The 25,035-nt window shown below is 35.3% G+C and overlaps 1 protein-coding gene across 2 annotated transcripts in view; it reads right to left on the reverse strand.

Moving 5' to 3' along the window:
- The window catches only part of LOC148627963 (uncharacterized), a 159,958-nt gene that overhangs the window by 106,927 nt on the left and 27,996 nt on the right, over positions 1–25,035 (reverse strand). The window contains exons 16-41 of one of the 2 annotated variants that reach the window (XM_088582245.1): positions 24,531–24,744; positions 23,192–23,278; positions 22,486–22,643; positions 21,587–21,736; positions 21,028–21,233; positions 20,219–20,407; positions 19,388–19,583; positions 18,377–18,539; positions 17,754–18,028; positions 17,155–17,332; positions 16,548–16,691; positions 15,272–15,982; positions 11,147–14,932; positions 10,585–10,758; positions 9,842–9,994; positions 8,768–9,348; positions 7,772–7,989; positions 6,844–7,022; positions 5,698–5,846; positions 5,114–5,302; positions 4,699–4,843; positions 3,909–4,049; positions 3,417–3,581; positions 2,369–2,542; positions 1,638–2,058; positions 475–797 (exon numbers count right to left, since the gene is read on the reverse strand). In XM_088582245.1, coding sequence (XP_088438371.1) covers positions 475–797; positions 1,638–2,058; positions 2,369–2,542; positions 3,417–3,581; positions 3,909–4,049; positions 4,699–4,843; positions 5,114–5,302; positions 5,698–5,846; positions 6,844–7,022; positions 7,772–7,989; positions 8,768–9,348; positions 9,842–9,994; positions 10,585–10,758; positions 11,147–14,932; positions 15,272–15,982; positions 16,548–16,691; positions 17,155–17,332; positions 17,754–18,028; positions 18,377–18,539; positions 19,388–19,583; positions 20,219–20,407; positions 21,028–21,233; positions 21,587–21,736; positions 22,486–22,643; positions 23,192–23,278; positions 24,531–24,744 — 9,469 coding nt within the window. Of the gene's footprint in view, positions 1–474; positions 798–1,637; positions 2,059–2,368; positions 2,543–3,416; positions 3,582–3,908; positions 4,050–4,698; positions 4,844–5,113; positions 5,303–5,697; positions 5,847–6,843; positions 7,023–7,771; positions 7,990–8,767; positions 9,349–9,841; positions 9,995–10,584; positions 10,759–11,146; positions 14,933–15,271; positions 15,983–16,488; positions 16,507–16,547; positions 16,692–17,154; positions 17,333–17,753; positions 18,029–18,376; positions 18,540–19,387; positions 19,584–20,218; positions 20,408–21,027; positions 21,234–21,586; positions 21,737–22,485; positions 22,644–23,191; positions 23,279–24,530; positions 24,745–25,035 lie in introns of those variants that run through there. The other variant, XM_088582253.1, reaches the window with a different exon arrangement.

Here is a 25,035-nt window from a genome sequence, read left to right on the forward strand (position 1 = left end):
CTTTATAACGGGAGTTCATGATTTGACTCACAAAATTATACTCCGCCACCAAGGATCGAACCCTAGACTGCTCGGTGACAACCCAGGGACAAACCGATTCAGCTAAAGAATTAATCCTTTAAACAAGTCAATTAACTGGCTATTTAACTCTCTACCTACTACAACGCAGGTAGCCGTCCTGCCATGCATGCATCAAGAGGGAATCTTGGATACATGTATGTCATGAATGAAGGGTTTGTTTTGATGAATTGACAAAGATAACTCATCACTGGACTTAATACTGTCATATTTTAGAAAATTAGAAAAACAATTTTTGGTACCCATTTTGGCTCTAATTTCTGAAAATTGGCGACAAAAATTGGCAGCTGGCGATTTTTCTGGCGACAGAATTTTGAAAGCTAGAGCAGACCCTGTAACAATGAGGGAAAGGAAGGCACTCCTATCCAGTTCTGTATTGATTGGAAATTTACTCACCAGACAAATCTATGGTAACATTAATGGCATGAAGTTCAAGGTGATTTGTCCTGACATAACCGTTTCCATTGACAATGACCCTGGTGACATTAATAGTCATGACCTTCTCAGCTGTCAAGGGTTCAAACTTTCCACCAGCCCTGACAGATATATTGGTCAGTCTGAGTTGCCCTTCTGGTAGCCCTTCCGTGTTGGCATAAGACCAGATATAAAGTTCGCCCTCGTTCTCAACAGACATGTCATCTAATCCTATGATGGTACCATTGATTTCTGCCCACACCTCTCTCATAGCAATCCTCTCTGGAATTTCTAGGAAACTGTATCTATAATAGGCATTAGTGAAAGAAAATACATCGGTTTACAGTAAAATTCTCTTTAGCAAACACAAGTTGTTTCAAAACTGCTAATTCCATAACAAATAATATATCTGCAAAATTAGTCATGGGGCTTTGTGGAAGTGCGAGATATATATTTATAGACAATATACTGCATTAAAACAAATTTTTTTTAAGGAATGTTTCTAATTTTGAACAGGTAATATGAAATATTAATAATAGTATAACCTGTTCAAAAATTACAAACATTCCTGATGATTTAATTTCTTAAGGATAACAGTCCAAATATTAATGACTGATTTGTAATCAAAACGTTATTGTGTTTGGGATTATTTGAATCCCAGAGTGCTGACCAATGGATGTTATAATGTCATAGTACCAAGCTAGGATATACAAAATAACCTGGCTTGCTCATAGAGAACCATTCAATCAGAAAGCTTGGTACAAATTAAATTAAATCATGCATGGTCAAAACATCACTCCAATTGCAATAAGTGTAAATATTTCATTCTTAAAGTGTATAAAAGAAAAATACCTCAGCTGATGTCTTGAATGAAACCAAAACACTGTAGGTATTTTAATCAATAAGTGACTAACCAACTGTAACTATTTTTTTGTGAAAGGATGAACATATCAGGGAATATACCGGTACATGTATGGACCAGGTCTTCTGCTTGGGAATTTTTATTTAAATTTCAGTTTATAATGCATGAGAAATCATTCTAAGCACGAGTTTTCAGCTTTTAGCTCCAGAGACACATTCTTTGTATAGGATTGTGCTTATATGCTATTGCATATTGCATGAAGTATAATAGGATGTTTATATACCTGTAACACATAATGTTGATTGGCATGTAAGTATCAACATTAATAAATCCAAAAGTCTGTCTCCTCCCAGCGTGCAACACTCCAGTTGTATCTCCCATTAGCCTTTGAACCCTGATATCAATATCTTGTGATGATGTGTTACTAAGAATGGCTGCATGTGCATTTCCCTTGAGGTCAACAATGTCAAACTTGTACTGTGGGTCATTATGGTAAAGCCAAGTAATTCCACCAGACTCACTGATGTCATCATAAACACCATTCAACAAGTTATGGCGATCACCATGAGCAACATTGGCTGCTTTTGGATAATCATGGCCATTATTGTCCACTGTTAATTTCTTGTTTATTGGGAGTTTGGATGTATCATTGTACAATTCAATGTAAGCAGTGCCTGCTCCTCCAGATTCAAAGTTGCTAATACCTATATATATATATAACACATGATTAGTTAAATTCATTTCCCTAAAAGGACAACAGTTTTGACATACCAGTAAAGGTTAATGTAATATGTCTTTCTTATTTCATAAAAAAAACCTACCAAACTTTAAAAAGTCTTTTATCAGCATGAGTGAATTCCTAAATTGTTACTTAAATAAAGTTAATATCCTGCATAGATAAACTTAGGATCTCCTTATGTTTATTTCTTTTTTAAATATAAGGAGAATTTAAACTTCACTTCAATAGTCCTGTTAGAATGAACTTTCCCATAAAGTACTTTCCATTCAACCCACCTCCATGAGCCTTGAGGGTGATATTAAGTTTATTGGTATTGCTTGCTTGGATAGATATTCTCCCTCCAGCTCCACCTCCTCCAATACCATTCCCATTAGCTCCATTGGCTGTGATAAGACCATGTCCAACAATCTTCTCACAATGGATCCATACACTACCACCTGATCCTCCACCTGCACACAGGTTAAATTGCAAAGAAAATTGGTAAAATATGGTTCAAGCAATTAAAAAGGAAGAAATTTCAATTGTAGATCAAAATCAGATTTTTCAAAGATATAACTAGCACATATAACAGAACTATGAACATAACAGGTCTTTGAATTCAAGAATTTTCCCGAAACCATGGGGAGACACACAATGATCTGTATTCACTTTAGATTGATTACATTTTATATTTGGGTCTTCGCGGGCTTATTCATATTTTGATTTATCTTTGGTAAAACATTAGGTTGCACCTGTAGTCAAGCTAGGTATACCGCTACCTGGATAGGAAGTTGATACCGTAAATTGGGAAATTTTGGCTGTACTTTTATTTTTGTTTATTTGGTCCCTCTCTTAAAAGTGCCTAAGTTGAACACACAAAATTTTTTTTTTTGAAAATTTAGGCAGCCAATATATATATATATCAGTGTATTGGTATGTTAAATTGACCCTTTGTTTTACCTGGTAATAGATGTGACACTGGTAATGTTAGATTTGTTTTAGAATAATAAAAGATAGTTAGATTCAACCGCAAAATTAAAACACTTGTCATTCTGAATGCACCAAAATTAAACATGCCAAAATTAAACTTGCACTTTTTTAACAGAAAACCACCAAAATAACCCAATGCCAAAATATCCCGATTTACGGTATCGAACAGAAACCAAAATCTCTTTGCATGACCAATCTATGAATCTGTCAGTCTGTCCATTGGAAGCCAAGATAACTGCCATGAAGTTTGGACAGATAGGCAAGGGGATTCCAGTATATATTTACCACCCACTCATTGAGTAGAGATTGATATTTAATAAATAACTTTGCCCAATATCATTCAACAACACAAACCTGCATCTTGCCCAAGATGATTTTCAGGCGGTAAACCATCAGCAGTTATCTCCCCATCAATATCAACATGTCTTCCTGTCAGATAGATCCTACCACCACCTATACCACCGATATGGCCTCGAACAAGTGTATTACGATGAGTATTGTCACCAAAGTAAAGGGAGTCTAAAATATACAAATTATATTATGAAATATGAATTTTGACAAGAATTTATCATTGCTACACTCTGATTTAATATACATGTATTTGCAGTCTGATATAATCTGTTTAGCAATTATGGAGCATATTTACGAAAAGGACAGCATATGCAAAACCAATCTTGCTTTCAAGTTTAAGTCTAAAGAGTCCCCTCTGGTGGTAGTTTCTATCATTTTCGTTTTGTAAAATAATATAAAAATATCTCTTCTTACCTATTTTTTAAAATTCAGATCAGTAACCAAAACAATTACTCCTATTCATTAACATTTTTTCTCCAAAATAAAATAACTCACCTCTGTATTTACCAAAACCTCCAGGACTGCCATAGTGAACTGGAGTATAGATGGAGTCATATCCCTGACCAACAGTGTAAACACCATCTCCCCTACCACCGCTGCCACCATGGCCCCCACCACTACCTCCTGTCAAAGAACCTATAACACAAAAACAATAAATATTTTTACTGTTTGCCCCGATTAGGTAAACAAATGTACACAAGCATATGTAGCCTGATAAATATGTATATATCAAGGCACAGTTACTGAAACAAGCAGTTGACCTATAGCCTTAGTATATCAAAATATCCGACAGTCTATGAAGAAATTTGTAATGTAATGATGAAGCCTTACAGAAAATTTAGATGGGCTATGGTACTGATAATATCAGTTTCACGCATGACAGGATAAGTGGTAGTAACATGATCTTCATCTCCATAGAGATGCACATCATACAATAACAGTGCATTCTTCTGTCTATTTGATAAATTGAAAACTCCATTGTTAAAGAATCATATTCTCATATTTTTACTGTAGTATTTTATTAAACTGACAAGGGCAGTGCAAATATCTGACATTCTCACTTTGACCTTTGACCTTGAACACCAGTAGATTCCAAGGTTTTCATTTGGACTAATTATGTAAGTTTGTTTAATAATCATAGAAAGATGTCGATGTTAGAGTGTTAACAGAGGTGATACAAACAGATGGACAGACACATAGAAAGGTGGCGTTACTAAATTCATCCTTTTGCAACTTAGTTGGCAAGAAGATAAAAACTGTACACAGTATTACAGACTACTTATACCAATGCCATATCCTGAGTCTACATCTTCAGGCTGAGAGAATCCCTGTCCATCCAGATCTATTAGCCCTCCTGAATAGATGGCCATTAAATGGTGTGTAGTCATGTTTAGTCCAGTGTTAATCTTGAAATGTCCACCTCCATAAATCTAAAAATAGATACAAGATCAGCATAAAAAGACATGTCAGACTTTAGTTTAATTGAAGGATAGCTGTTGTATGAATGGAACAATTCATAATAAATCACTAATTTATTGGCAAAATTAAAGTTATGTACTATTTCTACTTTTTTTTTTCAAATTTATTTTCATCAAACCAGAGTGGTTTTCCTATTTATAAAGTAGCAATGTTGTTCCATGGAGCAATTTTTTTTTTTCAAACATCGTGCTTTGGATATTAATGAATACCATTAAACTTACAGTAACATTGGTAGAGTCCATTAAAAACATATCATCTTTGGTGTAGGAGTCCATTTGAAAGGTACCCTTGTCCTGTACATGGAGTGACTTGAGTGAGACCCTGGCTGGTGTTGTCATACCAATACTACCATTAGTGTCCACTGTAACACTACCTCCATCAAATACATACAGGTCTTCTATTCCTTGGATCTATTGGCAGAATGGTTGTAACATGAAAATTAATAAGAAGAGTACTGGGTAATATTATGGTGATTTCTTAGCTTTTTAATAAAATTGTCTTAATGTCTTGAATAATTGAACCTTTCTTCTAACAGCTAAGTAAAACCTATCCATATTTTTGTGAAGTCTATCAATCTAGAGTAGAAACATGATCTGGAAATATGTTTCTATGTCATATTGATTCATACCTAAAGAACCTATGTCTAAATCAATTTATGTACACTTACCTCCCCTGATGAATATAGATGGATCAAATCTGCCAAAAGTATGCATGTGAAAAGGACATGTTTTTGATATATCCTCATAGTTATAAAATGGAAAATTTCTATAAATGTTTGTAACTCTTAAAAAAAAAACAGACTTACCTCCCCTGATGTATGCAAATGAGTCTGGTAGAAGAATGGCCTTGGAGGATAAGTTGCTTTTCCATTTTCATATACATGGGTGTTAAATGGTATGTCTGAATTTGTGTCATTGATCAAAAGTTCCTGATTGTATCCAATGTGTATATAACCTGAAAGAGAACAAGACAAAAAAAAATATTGTTTCCTACACTTGAATTACAGTTAAACCTGTCTTAGGGACCACTTGTATTCAGCAGTCTTTTAAACTATCATTAGAATACTGTGTATGGGAAATTTTCATGAGGTTTAAGAAATGGTGAAAATAAAAGCTTGCCAAATTTAATTCCAGATATTTTAAATACAACTCCCACTCTATTAAATCTGAAAATATGAAAAATAAAGACTGGCGAAATTCCTCACCCCAATTCATAGATGATTGAATGATTGACTGTTGGGGTTTAATGTCCGAGCAGCAATATTTCAGCTATATTCAGACGATAAACATGAAATGGATGATAAAATGAACATGAAATGAAAAATGGGATGGGACACAAGGATGATAGGGTCGACAAATTTTGATTGCCAAAAGTCAAAAGGGAGGGATTGGTAGGGTCGAGCAATTTAGCCTCCTGTGGCGGAGCTCAAAGGTTCCTGCTCCTATCGAATACCACAGCAGGGTTTTTTAACATGCGAGGAACGTGGCAACTTTCCCAACACGGTGCACCACTATGGTTTGCGGTCAGGTTTTGCGTATTATAGCCTGACAACCCAAGCACGTAACATGCCAAGGGTACCCTATTCCACCACCTGGGGCACACATCACAGTTGCTCTATGGGCAGAGCGCCTAGCTCCCGGTTAGGTTTCTGAGCACTATTTAGTCGCCTTTTACGACAAGCTTAGCACTGCTGCAGGCCTATTCTTTTGACACCCGGACCTGCACAGGGGAATTCATAGAAGAAATCACGAAATTTGGCACTATGAAAATTACCTGATGTATAATATCCCTATGTAGTATAAGAACCACCTAATTAATGTGACTATGGTTTTGCTTTCCCTTAGAAGTCACCTAAGACAGATTTGACTGTAGCTTCATATCATAGAAAAATATTCATGACTAAATTTTGTACTTTCAGTAGTTTTCATTGGGGAGGAATAACTATATATACCAGTTCTGTCTCCATAAAACACTCCTACATTGACATTGAGAGGTGAGGTCAGACTGACAGATGAATTAAAGGCCAGATGACCTCCTCCTTGTACTGTCAACTCGTTGAAATCAAACATCTCATTATTCTTTGAGGCATAGATCCATGTGGTAGCTCCATCAATGTCTGTATACTTGTACCTGTTAAATACATAGAATACATGCAGGTTTTTCTCAAAGGATAAATTACATTTTTTTCTTAAAATTTAAATTACTATGAAAGTACTTTTATTTGTGGATAGTAATTTTCGTGGATTAGGGAAGAAACGCATGTTCGTGTATTTTTGAATTCATGGTTTTGAGGTTTTTAGTATACACATCCATGGAAATCTTCTTTTTGTTTGGAACCAAATTTCATGGTTTGGCCTACCCATGAAAACCACGAAAATTGGTACCCAATGAACAATAGTACTTTCACAGTATATGTTATGAGGAAAGTTCATATATTTAGAGAAAAATAAATTATTTCTTAAAATATACATTATAGGGATAATGGAACATTAAATGATACCCTGCCATGTTGCAAAACATTTTGATGGTAAAAAACAACTTTTTAAAAAAAAAATGGCCAAACCTCTTGTGTAAATTATCTGATCAAACTGAAATTCGATCTTGATCGTTTTTTTTATATTACTCAATAATTATACAAAGTTTGAAAAAAGATCCTTCAATATCTTTTAAAGATAATATCTGGAAACTGTCGTGAGAGGGAGAGAAAGGCATCATACATTTTTTTCAAACACTTTATAGAATCCCTTTATATCAGTTTCAAATGTATTTTATACCTGGGAAAACCAAGCACATGTAGCATATTTTGTACCTGGGGAAACCAAACACGTCTAAACAGAACAAATTATACAGTTTGGTTTAGAAAAGTTCCAATGTAATACCTGTCATAGATATTTTGAGCATCAGCAAACACTTCAATTTCTGTCAATGAAGCTCTACCGTAACATGAGGAAGATAATGTAGACACTACTACAAACTCAAACTTTGTGGCAGTCTGCATGACTGGGATCTCTAGGTAAGATCCTGGGATAATGGGGCTTCTAGGTTCAACATAGGTTGTTGTCACTACAAAGGAATCTGCCCCATTGTAACCAGTCACCTGAAAAGAAAAGAGTCTTTAAACTCAATCATACTCAGGTTAAAAAGATGATCTATTGAAAATTCAAATATTATTGCATGCATTACAGCTAGTTGAAATAGACCAGTTCCAATTTCAATGCAAATCTAGCGTGGCTTGTGAGTAATTCAAATAGATACTTACCTACCACAGAACACCTGTGTGATCTTTTAGACACAGTCTTTTAATTCTGAATAGCTGTCAATTATGATGACCTTAACCATTAAATTTGCCTTCCACTATCACAACTGACAGCTATTCAAACTTAAAAGTCAGTGTCCAAAAGATCACAAAAGTGTTCTTTGGTAGTTAAGTAGGACACATTAGTATAATGTAGGGCAGAAGAGCTATTTAAATTACTCACTATCCTACCTAAATCTGTAATGAAATTGGAACTGGTCTATTTCAACTAGCTGTAACTATTGCAAGTATGTAAGTCAAAAATATTATTTTGACTTTAGTGATTTTTGAGAAAAATCCAAAACTAGCTATGTTAAAAATTCTGCAATGGGATGTCAACCTTTGCATCTTCAAGTAAATCGTATTTTTGCAATAATTTCTGAAGGTACATTAATCATACATATCAGTTTTAATGGCTTGATGAAATTAGTTCTTGGATTTATAAATTTGTGGATTTCAGCAGAACCAGTAACCACTCGTGAAAAGGTTTACATAGTGAAGACAAAATTTTTCAACCTAGCAAAAATATCAGTAAAATAAATAAAGTAGGAAAAACTTTAAATACTAGACTTAAATATACCTTGAATTTGGAAGGAAATATTTTAGTTGGGTACACTTTCAGTTTGGTCACAAAAGCTGATCCATCTAATTGTAAAGTTATAGTTGTTGTACTAGAACTGGCCACATAGTACTGCCCAACCTCATTGTCTAAGGTCTGGTCAAATAGGTACATCAAGTAAAAGTTACCACTGAGGCACCAATGTGTGTAGGTATAGGTGTTGGAAGAGGATGATACAGTATGACCCTTGGTGGCAGTATAAGATTTAGATGTGGAGAAGCTAGCTTCAGGAATACTAAAGTCCAGCCTGTATCCTTCATTTAAGAGAGCAGAATGTTCATCCCTCGGCATCTGGCCATGGTTGTCCACCAACAACTTGGAATATCCTGTTCCTGTATTCTTTATATAAGCAGCACCAGAAGCCCCAGCCTCAGCACCTGTGTTGTCATTGCCTCGTCCACCAAAGGTATCAAAGAAACCTCGGTAAGGAGGTATAGTATGGTGAGAGTTCTGGTAAAGGGCAATTCTACCTCCTGATCCACCCCCTCCTGTTGATAGATCAGCTACACCTCCTAAGGACTGAATATGTCCAGTGTGACTACCTACAGAGTAAATGAATGTCTATCAATAAAAAAAAACCTTCTATGCAATTTACCAGTAATTTAAAGTTATGCTTATTTCCAATGTCAGCTAGGTATGAAATTGTATGATTAAAAGTCTGCCAAATCTTTTTGTAAGACTACTTTATCGCTTTACATTTATCCATAAATGGCTATTCCTTTTTTCATTTGCGACCAGAAGTCAGATGTTCCATTTTATTGCTTTTGTCCTATTACTTTGAGCGCATTTTTATTTCCAGGTTTTTCGTCATTTAGGAAAAAGACATCAGTTCATCGATCCTTGAAATCTCTATCATACAAATTAATAGGAAATTCCTTTTTCTTAGGAACTTAATTTCATGGTTTGCAAACATCCCCACTCAAAAAAAACAAACAAAAAAAACAAGAAAATTGGTACTCCACAAACAATTATACTTTCACAGAATTAATTTTCCAAGCCTTTAATAGATATGTAATGTACATAAAGACCATTTACCTGTGAAGTTGACGGTGTTGATTATTATACTCCCACCGCTGCCACCACTAGCCCCATGCCATGAAGAGACACTGACGACATCATCGCTATTTGACATCACATATCCATCAACTGTCAAAGTATGGGCAACTTCTATCTCTAGTTTTCCTCCACCTGTTAACCGAAAAAACTTGTCATAAAACACACTAAATGCAAAGTCTAACATATATTAAATTGAAAACAAGCCCGAGCTATAGATAAAATTGATGACAAACATAACCACTGCATTTTACTAATTTCAATCAAGAGAAAACCAAGAGGCAATAATTAGGTTAACTCCCAAATATCTCATTTCTCTATCACTGTAACTCTTATAGTCTATCATAAAGAGAAATATAAAAAAAAAACAAAATTCTAAAGGCCTCTAATCATTTGCTTTACCAGATAAAACTGCTAATTGATGCCAGCAGCTATCCTGAGGGAAACTTCAGAGGGAACCAGCTACATGATTCTTTTGTCTTATATTAAGGAGGTAAACTTAGGGTAAGGGACATTAACTGTTGAAATCAGTCATATGTTTGTATCATATTCAATTTCACCAAAGCCAGTCAAGCTTACATTTGAAACAGAATGAAATCAGTTACTTTGATGCTTACATAAAATTGATGAACATGCTGAATACAAATGTTCCAATGATTTGTAAGAGTTGTGTCCCTTATCCTAGGTCTACCTTCTTAAGTCTGTAAAAAAAAGAAAGTAAATACCAGATCCTCCTCTTGCACCGGAACCACCACTCCCATACTCCATAGGTTGATATAGGTCACCATAAGCTTTACTACGGGACAGTTTACACGATAGGTGGTTACTACAAGCACCCTGTCCTCCTGTCCCACCATGGGAAGCACCACTAGCTCCATACCTGTGCCACTGTCCAACTCCTAAAAACATAGGTGCCAACTCAAATGAATATTTAAATAATTTAATGATGTGTATATATGTTTTTGGTATGACCTAAATCTTGACATGATTTTTCATTCTGAGGGGTCGACAACTTTGTAATAAAAAATGGAATGAAGTCTTTTATTTCAGATACAAGTGGATGACATGTATCAATACAAAATAATCTAAAAATGAGCCTACCATCACAATTTGAGAAATATGTGTATTGACTGAAATTTAGTATGTTGTATTTGAAATTCAGCTAAGATATTTTTATTCATCACTTCAAAGAAGTAATTGAGTCATAAACAGGAGTTGCATTTTGACCTTTTAAAAATTAAACAATAAACAACTGGTTCAGCTGAAAATCAGAATACCATAACATACCTGGACCTTGATCTGGGGAATGTCCACCATTGTTTACACTGACAATTCCACCATCATCTACCCACATGTCTGTAGCTTCAATTCTCATGAAAGAACCATTGATGGCACCTCCTCCTTCAACACGGAGGTAGTTAAACACAAGCTGATACTGGTCATCATGAGCCCTAGGATTGGAGCAGTTAATATAGGATCTTGCCTTGATAACAGTGGTACCATTGATGTGATAATTCAGTCTATCTCTTCTGTTTGTCGATCCTGTTAAATGCAGGCGTAATGATCCACCATCAATTAATGTCATGTTGATCACATGGTCCATGGTGCCTTCAAGTCTGACAAACACTCTCTCTAAGTTGGTATCAGGAGCAAGACCCAAATATCCTCCATTATAAACATAAGTGTTGAATGGGGTGTCTATAAACTTCCTTCTCAGGTCCATACTTTGGTAGTTTCCAATATGTACATAGCCTGTTCTATCTCCAATCATGTGCTGGAAATGTAACTTTATACCAGCATTAAATGGTTCAGGCAAGAGGGCAAGATGTGCATTGCCATATATCTGCAGCTCTTCAAACTGGAAGTCATGATTACCATGGGCAAGCCAATGTTTTCCAGCATTAGGCAGAATCCAAGCTTTAAAGCTATCTTCACTGAGGTCAGTATAATCCTTTATCATTCCAACATCACTCCAGAGTCCATCATTGTTAATGTATAAAGTTTCATGGTCATGTTCCTCATGGTATAATAGAACAGTACCTGGACCTCCAGGCTGGGCCTTAAGTGCAGAGCCTGTAAATGTTTTACCTCCATGTGACTCATAATCACCCAGGTAAGTATTGTTGATCCATAGATAGACAGCTATCCTACCACCAGCACCTCCTCCCCCACTTGAACCTGAGCCTAGGTATTGGTCTCCACCATTGGCTGCAATAACACCTAATCCTCTGAAAACTCTACAGTAGACCCAGACACTACCTCCAGAGCCACCACCACCAGCTGTTCCTGTTGCATTCCCACCACTTGCACTTAAACGGCCGTCTATCTCAATCATGTTGGTGGCATTAAGCCATAGCATACCACCTCCTTGCCCTCCATCTCCTCCTCCAGCACTTCCATGGACAAAAGGTTGGTAAAGATGTCCATAGGGTTGTCCAGTTAGAGTTGTTCCTGTCCCTCTACCACTGGTTCCACCATGACCAGCTCCAGACGAGCCTAAGGAATGTGTTGCACCTTTGCCAAAGTTAACTTCACCTTGTTTAGTGTCAGATGGTCTGTACCCTAAACTGTCAGAGTGTAATGCTCCTCCATCATCAATTGTAATATTTATAGCTTCAATGCTAGCATTGGTAGCTACAAAGGTACCACCACCTTCAACAAACATGCTGAAATGGACAAGGAGATCAATACCAGGTTCAGAAACAGGATCAGTCAGGGCTCTGATTGTAGCATTCTCTTGGATTCTAACCCAGTTGAATTCATAATGATCTGGTTCCAAATCTTTTGTAAAGCCTCCACTTTCTAATGACAAAAGTCCATTGTGATGTAGTGTTATATTCTCAATATTTGCAAGTTCTCCATGCATCCAGATTGTGACACCATGGACAATTGTCATTGGTGCCAGACCTAGGTATGACCCTGCATAGGCTCTCACACTAAAGGGCAAATCAATTTCTTCCCTGTTTAAGTCCATCACTTGTTTGTTTCCTAAATGAACAGTGCCTGACCTATCACCAATCATATAAAGAAAATACACATCTACTTCATGGTTTAAGGGTTCTGGTAGGAAAGCTAAATGAGCAGCACCATACATTTGAAACTCTTGGAAATGATATTTGTATCCACCTCCAGCAAAGAAATGGTCACCAGACTCAGGTAAAATCCATGTCCTACAACTGTCAGAGGACAAGTCAGAATAATCAGTGATCACATTTTCTTTGTCCCATGGCTCATGACCTCCATTGTCTATTATCAGAGTCTTGTGATTTTCAATCATGTGGTAGACAAAGACAGTCCCAGCTCCACCATTTTCACCAGAACTACCACCTTTACCACCAATGGCTTGAAATCTGAATGAATTCATGGTCTCATTTCTGTTAAAATAAACAGCCACTCTTCCACCAGCACCACCACCCCCATTTGTTGCATCTCCACCATGGGCTGTGATTTTCCCATAGCCTTTAATAAGTTCACAGTACATCCAGACACTCCCACCGCTGCCACCAGCATATCCATCTCCACCACGAGAACTAACTTCACCATCAATGTAAATTGTGTCTGTTACATTCATCCATATTGTTCCACCACCTGCACCACCTGATGAATGGCTAGGTGAACTTCCATGTTTTATAGGTTCAAATATATTTCCATAAGCAAATCCAGCTCTAGCCTGATTTGCCCCTTCACCGCCGCTGCCACCATGACCAGCCCCACCATAACTTGATTGTGCCTTGCCAGGGTTTACATGCCCATGGGCTGAGATACTGAAATGTGTATCATTGCTATGAGTAGGCCCATAACCCTTTCCTTCAGTTGTAATGTTACCTCCAGAATCCACAGTCACATTAGCCACATTGAATGTCATATGAGTTCCATGAATTATTCCTCCACCTTCAACTGTAACTTGTTTCAGAAAGAAGGTAATTCCAATATCAGTCACAGCATCTGTAGTGCAGTCAATCTTTCCTTCATCCTGGACAAGAACATAATCAAATGTATAGCTACTGTGGGGATTACCCAGAGTTCTTCCACCATTCTTAAGCCATAAATATCCACCATGATGAAGGGTGACATTAACAATATTGGCCAAGACACCAGCTAGATGAATTTCTACACCATGTACATAGGTCATTGGAGCAAGCCCTAGAAACCCATCAAAATACACATAACAGTTAAATGGTAGGTCTATTTCTTCTCTATTCAAGTCTATAACTTGTTTATCAGCCACATGAACAGTGCCAGATCTGTCTCCAATCATATATTTGAAATGGACTGTAACATTGAAGTTATCAACAGCTCCAGAGACTTGGGCATCAATAACTGAAATTTCAGTAGGATTTAGTACAGCAAGATGACCATTGCCATAAATTTGAATCTCCTCAAATTTAAAAATGTATTGTCCTGCAGCAAAATCATGGATACCAGATTGGGGCAGGATCCAGGCTCGACCTCCATCTTGTGTGAGATCATTCCAGTTTACATACTTTTCAAGTGGATTAGGTGCTCCATTGTTATCAATTATCAATGTTCTGTGATCTTCAATCATGTGGTAGAGATATATTGTTCCTGGACCACCTACTTCAGCATCTGTGTTCTCCTTTCCAGGCAAGCCACCATTTGCTAGGTACCTAAATTCACTAAAGGTGTCATTTTTCTGGAAGTACATAGCTATTCTGCCTCCCGCTCCACCGCCTCCACCATATGTCTCGGGATGGTAAATGGTGTGGCCATTAGAAACAGAAGTGTAACGATATGTTCCTAAAGACCCGTTTCCGGCACGGGCTAGAATGGTACCATACCCAGTAATTCTGTAACAATGGAGCCATATGCTCCCACCACTGCCACCACCAGATGGTAAGTCAGTGACCCACCCTGTGGTCTGAAGAGACTGATAGTTAATCTGTGTTTCTCCACTTAATCCACTAGCTGTGAGTAGACCATCAATCATTATTGTGTTGGTAACATTTAACCAGATGCGTCCACCACCAGCGCCACCTCTAGGGCCTCCACCAGAGCTTCCAAATAGAGTTGGTTCATATAAGTCTCCATATGGTTCACCACCTTTTGTATTGACTGAAATAAGTTATAAATGTTTTTAGGTCACCATGTAAGATGCAAATGTGGGTTTTAAATGTTTTCAGATAAATACAGACTTATCATTAATCCTAAAGCAACAAAACACAACTAGGAAGAAGTACTTATAGTAAATACTCAAATATATGTATTAAAATATAAAAAAAATACATGCATTACAGAAAGTAAGTGGCAAAATATTGTTAATAAATGATTATGCATGAAAACCAGAATACCTTTGGTGGAAACTTAAAAACTGTCTTGAAATTGATAATTGGAAGTTAATCCATAAACAGTAATATTGTTCTATCAAGTCCTTGTTCTTAAATTTAGACTTACAATGGCCTCTTCCACCACTACCTCCATGCCCAGCTCCTGATGCACCATGGGAACTAGTATAACCCAATCCAGGGTTAATCACACCATGTAGACCTTTCCTGACATTCCCATTACTGTCTGTCGTCTCCCCGTCAGCCAACTCATAACCTAATCCATCAGCTGACAAAACTCCTCCAGCATCAATAGTAATGTTAAGAGAATTATAAACAACATATGTCCCTCTGACCAACCCACCTCCGTCAATGTTTAAGGCGATTGTTGTGAATGATATACTGGGTTCTTTGACTGGGTCACTAATCATGTGGATGTATCCTGTGTTCTTAACATGGACAAACTGAAACTCATACGTACTAGCATCAAGACCTTTGGTTCTACCATCAATGTTCATCCAAAGTTTGCCTTCATGGTGTAGTGTCAAGTTCTCAACGTTTGCAAGTGTCCCGTTGAGGAATATGTCAACACCATGTATGAACGTGTCTGGAGCAAGACCCAGATAGCCTCCGTCATACACATGTACACTGAAGGGTAAGTCTATCTTTTGTCTTTCCAGATCCATAACTGTTCCTTTCCCTACATGTATGGCACCAGTCCTGTCTCCGATCATATTCTCAAAGTATATAGTGGCATTACTTTCTACAGGATTGGTAAGGACTGCTAACTGGGCTCTTCCGTAAATTTGTAGCTCATCAAAGTAGTAACTAGAATTAGTCCCTGAAAAATATAAAAGTAAAAGTATAGGTCATACATGAAAGACACAAAATAAGCTTTCATTTAGAAAGTTGATCTTATATTTTAAATCCAATACTAATACTTAGCAACAAAATGACAGGATAAAAAGTTCTTTAACCAAGACAATTATTTAAGGCACACAATTTTAGTACATTAAGGAAGTGATATTCTACAAATTGGCAAAATATATATGTGTTTAAAGAAAATATTAAGTTAAATTAATGTATATTTCCTATGTTTTCTAGGAAAGCAGAGGACACTAACCCTACCGGTGCACCTGGTCCATACTCCATTTTTGGTGGAGTCTGTGTTGTTTGTTTACTTTTGTTGCTTTCTATGTATTATTTTGGTTATTTTATATTCTTTGTTACGTGTGTCTGTTTTCCATGTCTGGTCTGTGTCCCTTGATTACATTATTTTGATTTCCACTAGAATCTGTTCCCTTGATTGTTCATCTAGTAAGCTTGGAGAATAAGGAACATTATTACCTGCAAATGTATGCTTCCCATGTTTTCTAGAAAGCTTGAAGAATGGGGAACACTATTACCTGCAAATGTATGCTTCCCATGTTCAGGTAAGAACCATGCCTTCAGCTGATCTGTTTCTAGGTTATGATAGTCCTCAATAGTGTTGGTATCACCTGCTGGTCCTCTGTTGTAGTTGTTTAACAACAGTGTTGTATGGGAGTGAACTGAAAATTAAATGTTTTAGACATGGTCAAATTGTATAACACCCCATTCTGTGTGAGAAATGTTATACGGGATCAGGCCCAAGATATAAGTCAAATCCAATTTAGTTGACAGAGCTTTATGTATAATTTACCTTTTTGAGCATAGATTATTTTGTTAATGTTGAAGGATAACCAAATTTAAAAATGTTTGAAAACTGATGAGGCCTTAACACGTGGGGTGTTTTCCATCACACAGTTTGCTTCAATTGAAACACATTGTTCCATTATTTGTCCTCTACCACAAAATTCTTTAAAAATTGTATAACAGACCAACAGGAGGTAGAATTATTGAAAAAAGCTGTACTGAGTATTAGAAACCAAGCTCATTCTTAGGTTCTTACAAACAGCAGTGCCAGGCCTTGTGAATTAGTTTCAAAAAGCCTTAAGAACTGTGCAGTTATGACACATATTTCTTATTGTATACCTTTATGAAAGAAGAATGAAGTTCCAGGACTGCCATTGTTATATCCTAGACCACCATATGTATCCCATGATCCTGTATAGGTTTTGTTGTCATGGAAATCCATAGAAATTCTCCCTCCAGATCCAGCTCCACCATTACCAACACCATCTCCTCCTACAGCTTGGAATTTCCCATAGCCCTAAAGTAGAATTTTTCAAAAATTCTATCAGATTAGAAATATTTTATTCCTGTTTACATGCTTATATATATACATCAATTTGACAGAATCATTAGTAAAAAAAAAATGGATTCTCTGAAAATAAAACAACAATAAAGCAAAGTGAAGTCATTATTGCAGGCAAAAATTTATAAAAAGAATATTACACCCATCTACAATTATGGTCTGTATACTTCTAAGGTCTTGAAGTCAATATCTTCTACAATGAATAATTATATTTGTATCATGCCCTTGTACTGATAAACTTCAGAAGTCATTTTACTTCAATAAAAATTTGAAAAAAAGACTTTTCTTCTTTGTGACAAATTTATTTATATTTCACTGAAGCTGAGTTGAAAAGCTTTTAAAAACATTAAAACATTAATACATAAGCTTAGTGTACCTTGATATTGTCAATGTCCAAATCAATAGACCCACCGCTACCACCACCAGCATTACTTGATCGTCCATTTTCTCCATTACATCTGATCTCACCATCATTCTGCAGAGTTCCTGTGACCTTTAAATAAATGACTCCACCACCTCTACCTCCTGTGTCACCAGAGGCATCACTCCCTCCTTTACACCCTCTATCTTTGGCATCAAACACTTGTCCATAGGGAGCCCCTGTTTTATGTTGACCATTACCTCTACCACCTCTACCACCATGCCCAGCACCTATCAGAAGGTAATAGGGGGAAAAAGAAATAATATAGCATTGTCCACAAATTATTTTTCAGTGTACACATTTTCTGTGTTTTTTTTAATTTCTGTGTGTTGTAAAAACCTAAAAAATGATATCCACTAGAACCAATTCTCATTAAAAAATGATCTATCTCCTTCAAAAACCATCAAATTTAATACTTGGGAATATGTCAATTTCACAAAATCTTTCAACTGTGAAATGTTTATATAAAAAGTAAATATATATAAATATTAAACTTATAACAAGTTTACAACCAATAAAATGGCTTTAAAATGGTAATTATGTTTTCAAATTAAAGCCTTTACTTTATTTCACATTACCTGATCCTCCAGAAGTAGAACTGAAGCCATTCCCAGTAGTACATGGTGCATCATGGATATCACCAACAATCAGTCCTAAATCATCCACTATCAGGTCCTTAGCCTCTATGTTAACATGAACTGCATGTACATGGCCTCCTCCTTGTACCCAAAGTTTATTGGCCTTAAATTTATAAAATGGTAATCAATGACAATGTGTTTTTATTTTATAAAATACATGATTATCTCCCCTGAAATAAATCAAACATATCAAAATTGGAATTTTTAGTGATGCACATTTAATAATAAAAGTTTCAAAAATTCTTTCAAACTCTATTAAAGATGTTCACTGCTTATGTTGAGTCATTTCTTTCATATTTTTGGAGTTCTCTGGTTTTATCATTTTTATTTCATAAATATTATTTGCCCAGTGACCCCTACTGTTCTTTTCATAACTTCATTAAATACAACTTAAAATGCTGTGTGAGAAGTTTTCATGAAATCCTTGTTAATTCATCCATGTTTTTGATAGATAAAACTTAATAAAACAATAAATATGGAAAATCAAGAAAATACTTTTCCCTGCTAAAATTTCAAATGCTTATATCTCAAAATCAAGCACGACCCATTAACTTTTATCTAATTATAGTAAACTGTGTTCTAGCCTGAAATATCTTAAAAGATTTACAACATAAAATGGCCAAAACTTTTGTGTAAAAAATCAAATAAAAATGAGATTTGATCTTGATCTGTATTTTATAATATTCAATAACTATGCAAAGCTTGAAAAAGATCCTTCAATATCTTCTTATGTTATCATCTGGAAACCTTGGGGTACAAACAGACAGACAGACATATGGATTGACATGCAAATTTTGGGAGGGTATCACATAATACCCCACCACTTCGTGTGGTGGGGTTTTAAAAGTATTTTTATTGATTTGGTAATAAAATAGGCAATGTGACCTTGGGGCTTTCATAAAAGATAAAGGATGGCCTGCAAACCAACCAATTATTCATAGCTGGTCATACCTTAACAGACATACTGCTGGTGACATCTACAAGATCATAAGTGACAGTGACTTCCCCTCCTGCCTTCACTGTCAGTATGTTAAAGTCAAACACACCAGTAGTGCTGACTGTAGATAGACCTTGGGTGTTTCCTGTTGCACCAAGGTGAAGACTACATCCATTTCCTACTGTCATATCCACTACTCCAAGTGTTCCCCTGAGTAATAACAAAATTACCAATTCCTCAAGCTTTTAACATTGAGTGAAATAGTTAATCTGACAAGACTTATGCAAACAGCTTTGTATATCTTAGAAAGTTACAGTAATTACACCAATTTAAAAACATTTACTTTAGGCTATTAATAGTTAATTTCTAGGTTTTCTTGACCATTTTCACAAAAACCAATAATATAGGACGGCATTTTTTACTGTTTTAATTCACTAAAAAAAGATTCAAACATAAATCATCAAGCCTAGAAATTATACATAGTTAATCATAGATTAAGTTAGCATTTGCTACAATTTGATTTAAAAACCAAAGTCTGCAGTGTACTCACTAGACAAAAAAGTTTACTCCATAACAAACAAAGTCTGAAGTGTACTCACTACACAAAAAAAGTCTACTCCATAACAATCAAAGTCTGCAGTGTACTCACTAGACAAAAAAGTCTACTCCATAGCAATCAAAGTCTGCAGTGTACTCACTAGACAAAAAAGTCTACTCCATAACAACCAATGTTGGCAATGTAATCACCAAACTAAAAAGTCTACTCTATAACAATCAAAGTCTGAAGTGTACTCACCAGACAAAAAAGTCTACTCCATAACAACCAAAGTCGGCAGTGTACTCACCAAACAAAAAAGTTTACTCCATAACAATCAAAGTCAGTTGGCAGTATGAGAGTGCCTCCATGGTATATATAAATATTGACAAGGAACTCTAGATCATCTGGGTGTGGTACAACTATAGTCTGTCCTGGTCCTACATGGAGAACACCAGTCCTGTCTCCTTCAAATTTGAAGGACTTCAAACGAAAAGGTCTGGTGGAAAGGAAATTATAAATTGTAAATATGACCAAAAAATATTTCAAAGTGAAATACATCATATCTTTCCATTTTCACAATCTTATTTTGTAATTTTCTCCATCCTCTAACAGTATCACTTTCAATTTTCATTTAACCTACAACATACACCTAATAAATTTTATGAAGTATTGTGACTATTCATAGTATAAATCAAATTATCTCCCCTTAGAATAGTTGGAATAAAATAAAATTTTCTTCATCAAACCATATGATAGAATAATGTTCATGTTATTACATAACAATCTTAATATGAGACAGGTGAAAACTGAAACATTGCCATGTCATAAAATTGCAAGAGCTGGAGTAAATTCATGTGCTATCAACCCCATTTCAGCCATATTCCAGATTTTTTTTACCCATAGTATATTAGATCCCTAATTTTCATTTTACCATTCTTGGATTTCACTACCATTTTAGGTATCTTGAGTAGCATATAAATTACAACTTACAAACATTTGAATATAGAAAAAACAATGGACAATGTTATTCTCATGAATTTCTCCAACAATACCTCCCCCCCCCCCACCCCCCAAAAAAATAGCAATAAAAAATAATGCTAGTTGAATTCCACATACTCAATAAGCGTTGGATGTACAGCTAGATTAGCTTTGCCTAAGATCCTCAGATTTTCAAACTCTCCAGTGGCATTATCAGATATCCATGTTCTGCCAGGATCTGCTTCGTATGCAGCTAGATTGTAGGCAGACACCTCTGCCTGGGCTACTGAGCTACCTCCATTGTCAATGATTAAAGTTCTATTCAATACATCTGTAATTGTGTCCTGGCAGAGGATAAAAAAATTGGTATGATTGGGAGATATTCAAAAATAAGCAATGATAATATAAATCAAACATATGATTAAAAACATGCTGATTCTAAATAACAGCATGATAAATCTAGAAAAAATGTTTTCATCTTCTATTGGAATATATGTACAATATATCACATTTCAAATGATAAATGCAGTTTAGCTTCAAAATTCAATTAACTCAATTAGGAGCAGTCTTATTCTTTCAAAAGCATTTTTTGAAATCTACTAGTACAACATGAATGCAGTGTAAAACACAATTTTATGAATTCAATTAAAGAATGACAATATCTCAATCATAAAACCTATTTCAAAAGTAAACTCACCTCCAAGTAGATTGTACCAGCTCCACCATTACCTCCAGCTGATCCTCCATAAGCTGTCCACTTCCCTTGCCAAAATTTGGTATCTTTGTAGTGAATCATCATCCTTCCACCACCACCTGCTCCAATTGTCCCACCACTGCCACCATTCACCTCAAATAAAACATCATTACATTATATTTTTATTGTTATCATTAAGTTTAAATAGAAGAATCTTTAAGACTTCAAAATGAAAATGCAGTCTTGAAGAGAAAAAGAAACATAAATTTATTTTTAAATAATTTGAAAATTATTAAGAATCCTGCAACATTATGTTTACAGTTTTATTCAAATTCATTCCTGACACTTAATTCTTATAATAGAGATGGCATTATTAAAATATTAAAATATTAAATTTAAAGTTGATATTTCACACTTGAAATAATTCTTTTAATTTACTCTTGAACCTTGTCACACTATAACCTCAGTATTCATTGCTATTGTGAAATACATGTCATTTGACATTACTGAGTTTTGTGAAGTTCTTATGCACTCATAAAATCAAATCATATAATAAGATGATGCCCAAGCGGCAGTCATGAACAACCAAAATACTTCGTGCAGAGGTTAAAATTTACCAATTAGAGGTGGAAGGTCCAGGACCTTTTAAAACTTTAAATGAAATTTCAAAGCCAAAGGTCTTTAATACAGCTAAATGTAAATTATAGAAAGTTCAGGATCTAGATAAATGAAATTTTAAATGTTTTGACTCAGATATTGAGTGTTTAGACCTAGGACCTACACTAATTTGAAACCCTGTCATTGTGAGAACACTACATGATTTTCTGGCATCAATTGCCACTCATGATCATCTCTTTCTAATGAATTATCCTATCATTCATTCATCTCCCAAACAAGCATACCTTTATGGTACCCTTTCCCTCTATGGTATCAGTGGTTATGTAAATACATCCTCCACTACCACCAGCTATTGTGTTTGATGAGCCACCATTGCCATCTGACTGCAGATTTCCTTCAACTATAAGTCTCTCTGTTATTGTAATAACTATTATTCCTCCACCTAAAAAAAAAGACAACAAGTAGCATTCAACATTATTTTTCAGAGTTTTGTTTTTCCAGGATGATATGAAATAAAATAACAGCTTCATGAAAGCAGAAGAAATGCCTTGACTACTTTGTTGTTGTTTTCGTGTTCTTTAACATGATCAAACAAAAAATGAAAAATAGGATCCTTTAGGTATAAAATTCTACTTACAAGTTATTAAATACGTACCTCAATTTTTTTTTTAATTTCTATATTTACTGGCACAATGAAATGGAGGACAACCTAAGTTAAGATACTTATCAGCAACTTTATCATGTTTTCCATAATTTTCTTAGTACCTGATATTTCAGGCTTCTACTGCTGTACTTATTCCAAAAAAAATTGACAATTTCTTATGACAATGTTTCATCAAATCAACACAATTGTCACCAATAAACAGACTCACAACTAATTTAACATTTTAATACTAAACTACCTCTGTTCTATTTTCATCAGCACATAGGGACAAACAGACGTCTGACCATGCATTGCAAAGAAACATTATAATTATCAGAATTTTTTACCTGCAGAAGTCCCAGAGCTACTGTGTCCACCACTTCCAAAATGACATGGCCCATATATAGATCCATATTCTTGTCCAGGTGTAAATCCTTAAGAAATTTATAAAAAGAAAAGCAGAATAATTCACAAATAATGGTAGAATTAATGTGACATTATGAACAAAGATAAGTTGGGTATATCAAAGTATGTCTCAGCAAATTTATCAGAGTTTCTTTTTAAAACTAAGTACAAACACTTTAGCAACATACCATCAAACTTGTCTTAGTGAATACCTGTATTCAGCAAAAACCTGTCTTAAGAGACAAATGATTAAAATATCCCTATGTAGTGCATTCTATCAAAAAAGTCTTTAAATTAGACCACCTGTCTTGTATGACTATAACTTTGCTCTCCCTTGGAAGATCACTTAAAGAGGTAGACCTAAGGTAAGGGACACAACTCTTATAAATCATTGGAATGTTTGTATTCATTATTTTAGATCAATCTCATGTCAGCATCAAAGTAACTTGGATTGATTTCATTCTGTTTGAAATGAAGGCTTGATAGGCTTTGGTGCAATTGAATATGATATAAACATATCACTGATTTCAAGAGTTATGTCCCTTACCCTAATTCTACCTCCTTAAGACAGGTTTCACTGTAACACATCTAGTTAATTCTTGCTAGTAAAGAAATATGCAACTGCTTGGATATGATCATATATTGCATGATCCTCTTCTTCCTTTCATACAGCCCAATAATTTTCATCTTAGTTTTGTAGTGTTGAGGGTATATGCTATGCCACTAACAAAGTAGTACATATGTTAGCTGAATGTGAATTACCTAATACAGAAAAAAATCAGTAATTTTTTTTTCATTTTATGTCATTGATGTGTCATTATAAAAGTTGCAGTTGTGGTAATGGATTATAAATTGTAAGTTTTATTGATGTCCCTTCACAACAGCAGATATGCCCAGGCCAGATCACATACATTTAAATACCAGTTTTATGACACTGTCAAAATAACAATATGCACAAGGTGAAGAATGATAACAATTAATATCATATAGCAATCCAAAATCAACAAATATTCCTGCTTGTCCTACCTTTATCCTTGATTTTAGTATTTTGTAAATACATGACTGCATTATGTTTTTTTTCTTTTATTTTCATAATTTTGTTAACTTTGGAACAGTAGCTTTCAATAAAAATTTCAATTTAGAGTGAGTCCTACATCAAGCTGAAGGCCTATACTGACAGTGTCCTTTTGTATTTCTACCAGAAGTTTACTGCAGGATTATTGGACCAATGAACATTTTACTCCATATCCATATTTTATCTTAAACATTCCAGAATCTTACCAGTGGCTGATGTGGCCCCACCCCTTCCACCGTAACCTCCACCAGATGAGCTTCCTCCAGACCCCAACCCATTACTGGTAAAGCCTTTTCCATTGGCTGAAAAACTTCCACCATCATGAATATTCAGTATATCAGTATGCAAATTTAGGTTCCTGACTATTAACTGTCCATTTCCTTGTACTGTAACAATCCCAGTGTGACCATTTCTCTGAACCTGTAACAAGAAAACAGGACTAAATGATAAGTTTACAATGTTAATTGATTGATTGTTGTTTTTGTAAAAAAAAAGCCATTTCAGCAATCTGGGCCATATCATGGTGAGAACATGTAATAACCATGAAACACTCATTTGCAGTGTTGAACCAATGTTAACTTAAGCCCAATTAAACTCTTGGTCATCATTTTCCTTCAAATCAATCTTCGGTAAATCAGTTCTATAGACAACTTTCACATTTGCCATTTATGTCCAACCTGGTGGAAACTAGTTTAGGATTTTAAACAAAGG

The sequence above is a fragment of the Perna viridis genome, chromosome 1 (assembly GCF_037379345.1).
Source record: "Perna viridis isolate PV_CMFRI_1.1 ecotype Kerala chromosome 1, ASM3737934v1, whole genome shotgun sequence".
NCBI lineage: Eukaryota > Metazoa > Mollusca > Bivalvia > Mytilida > Mytilidae > Perna > Perna viridis.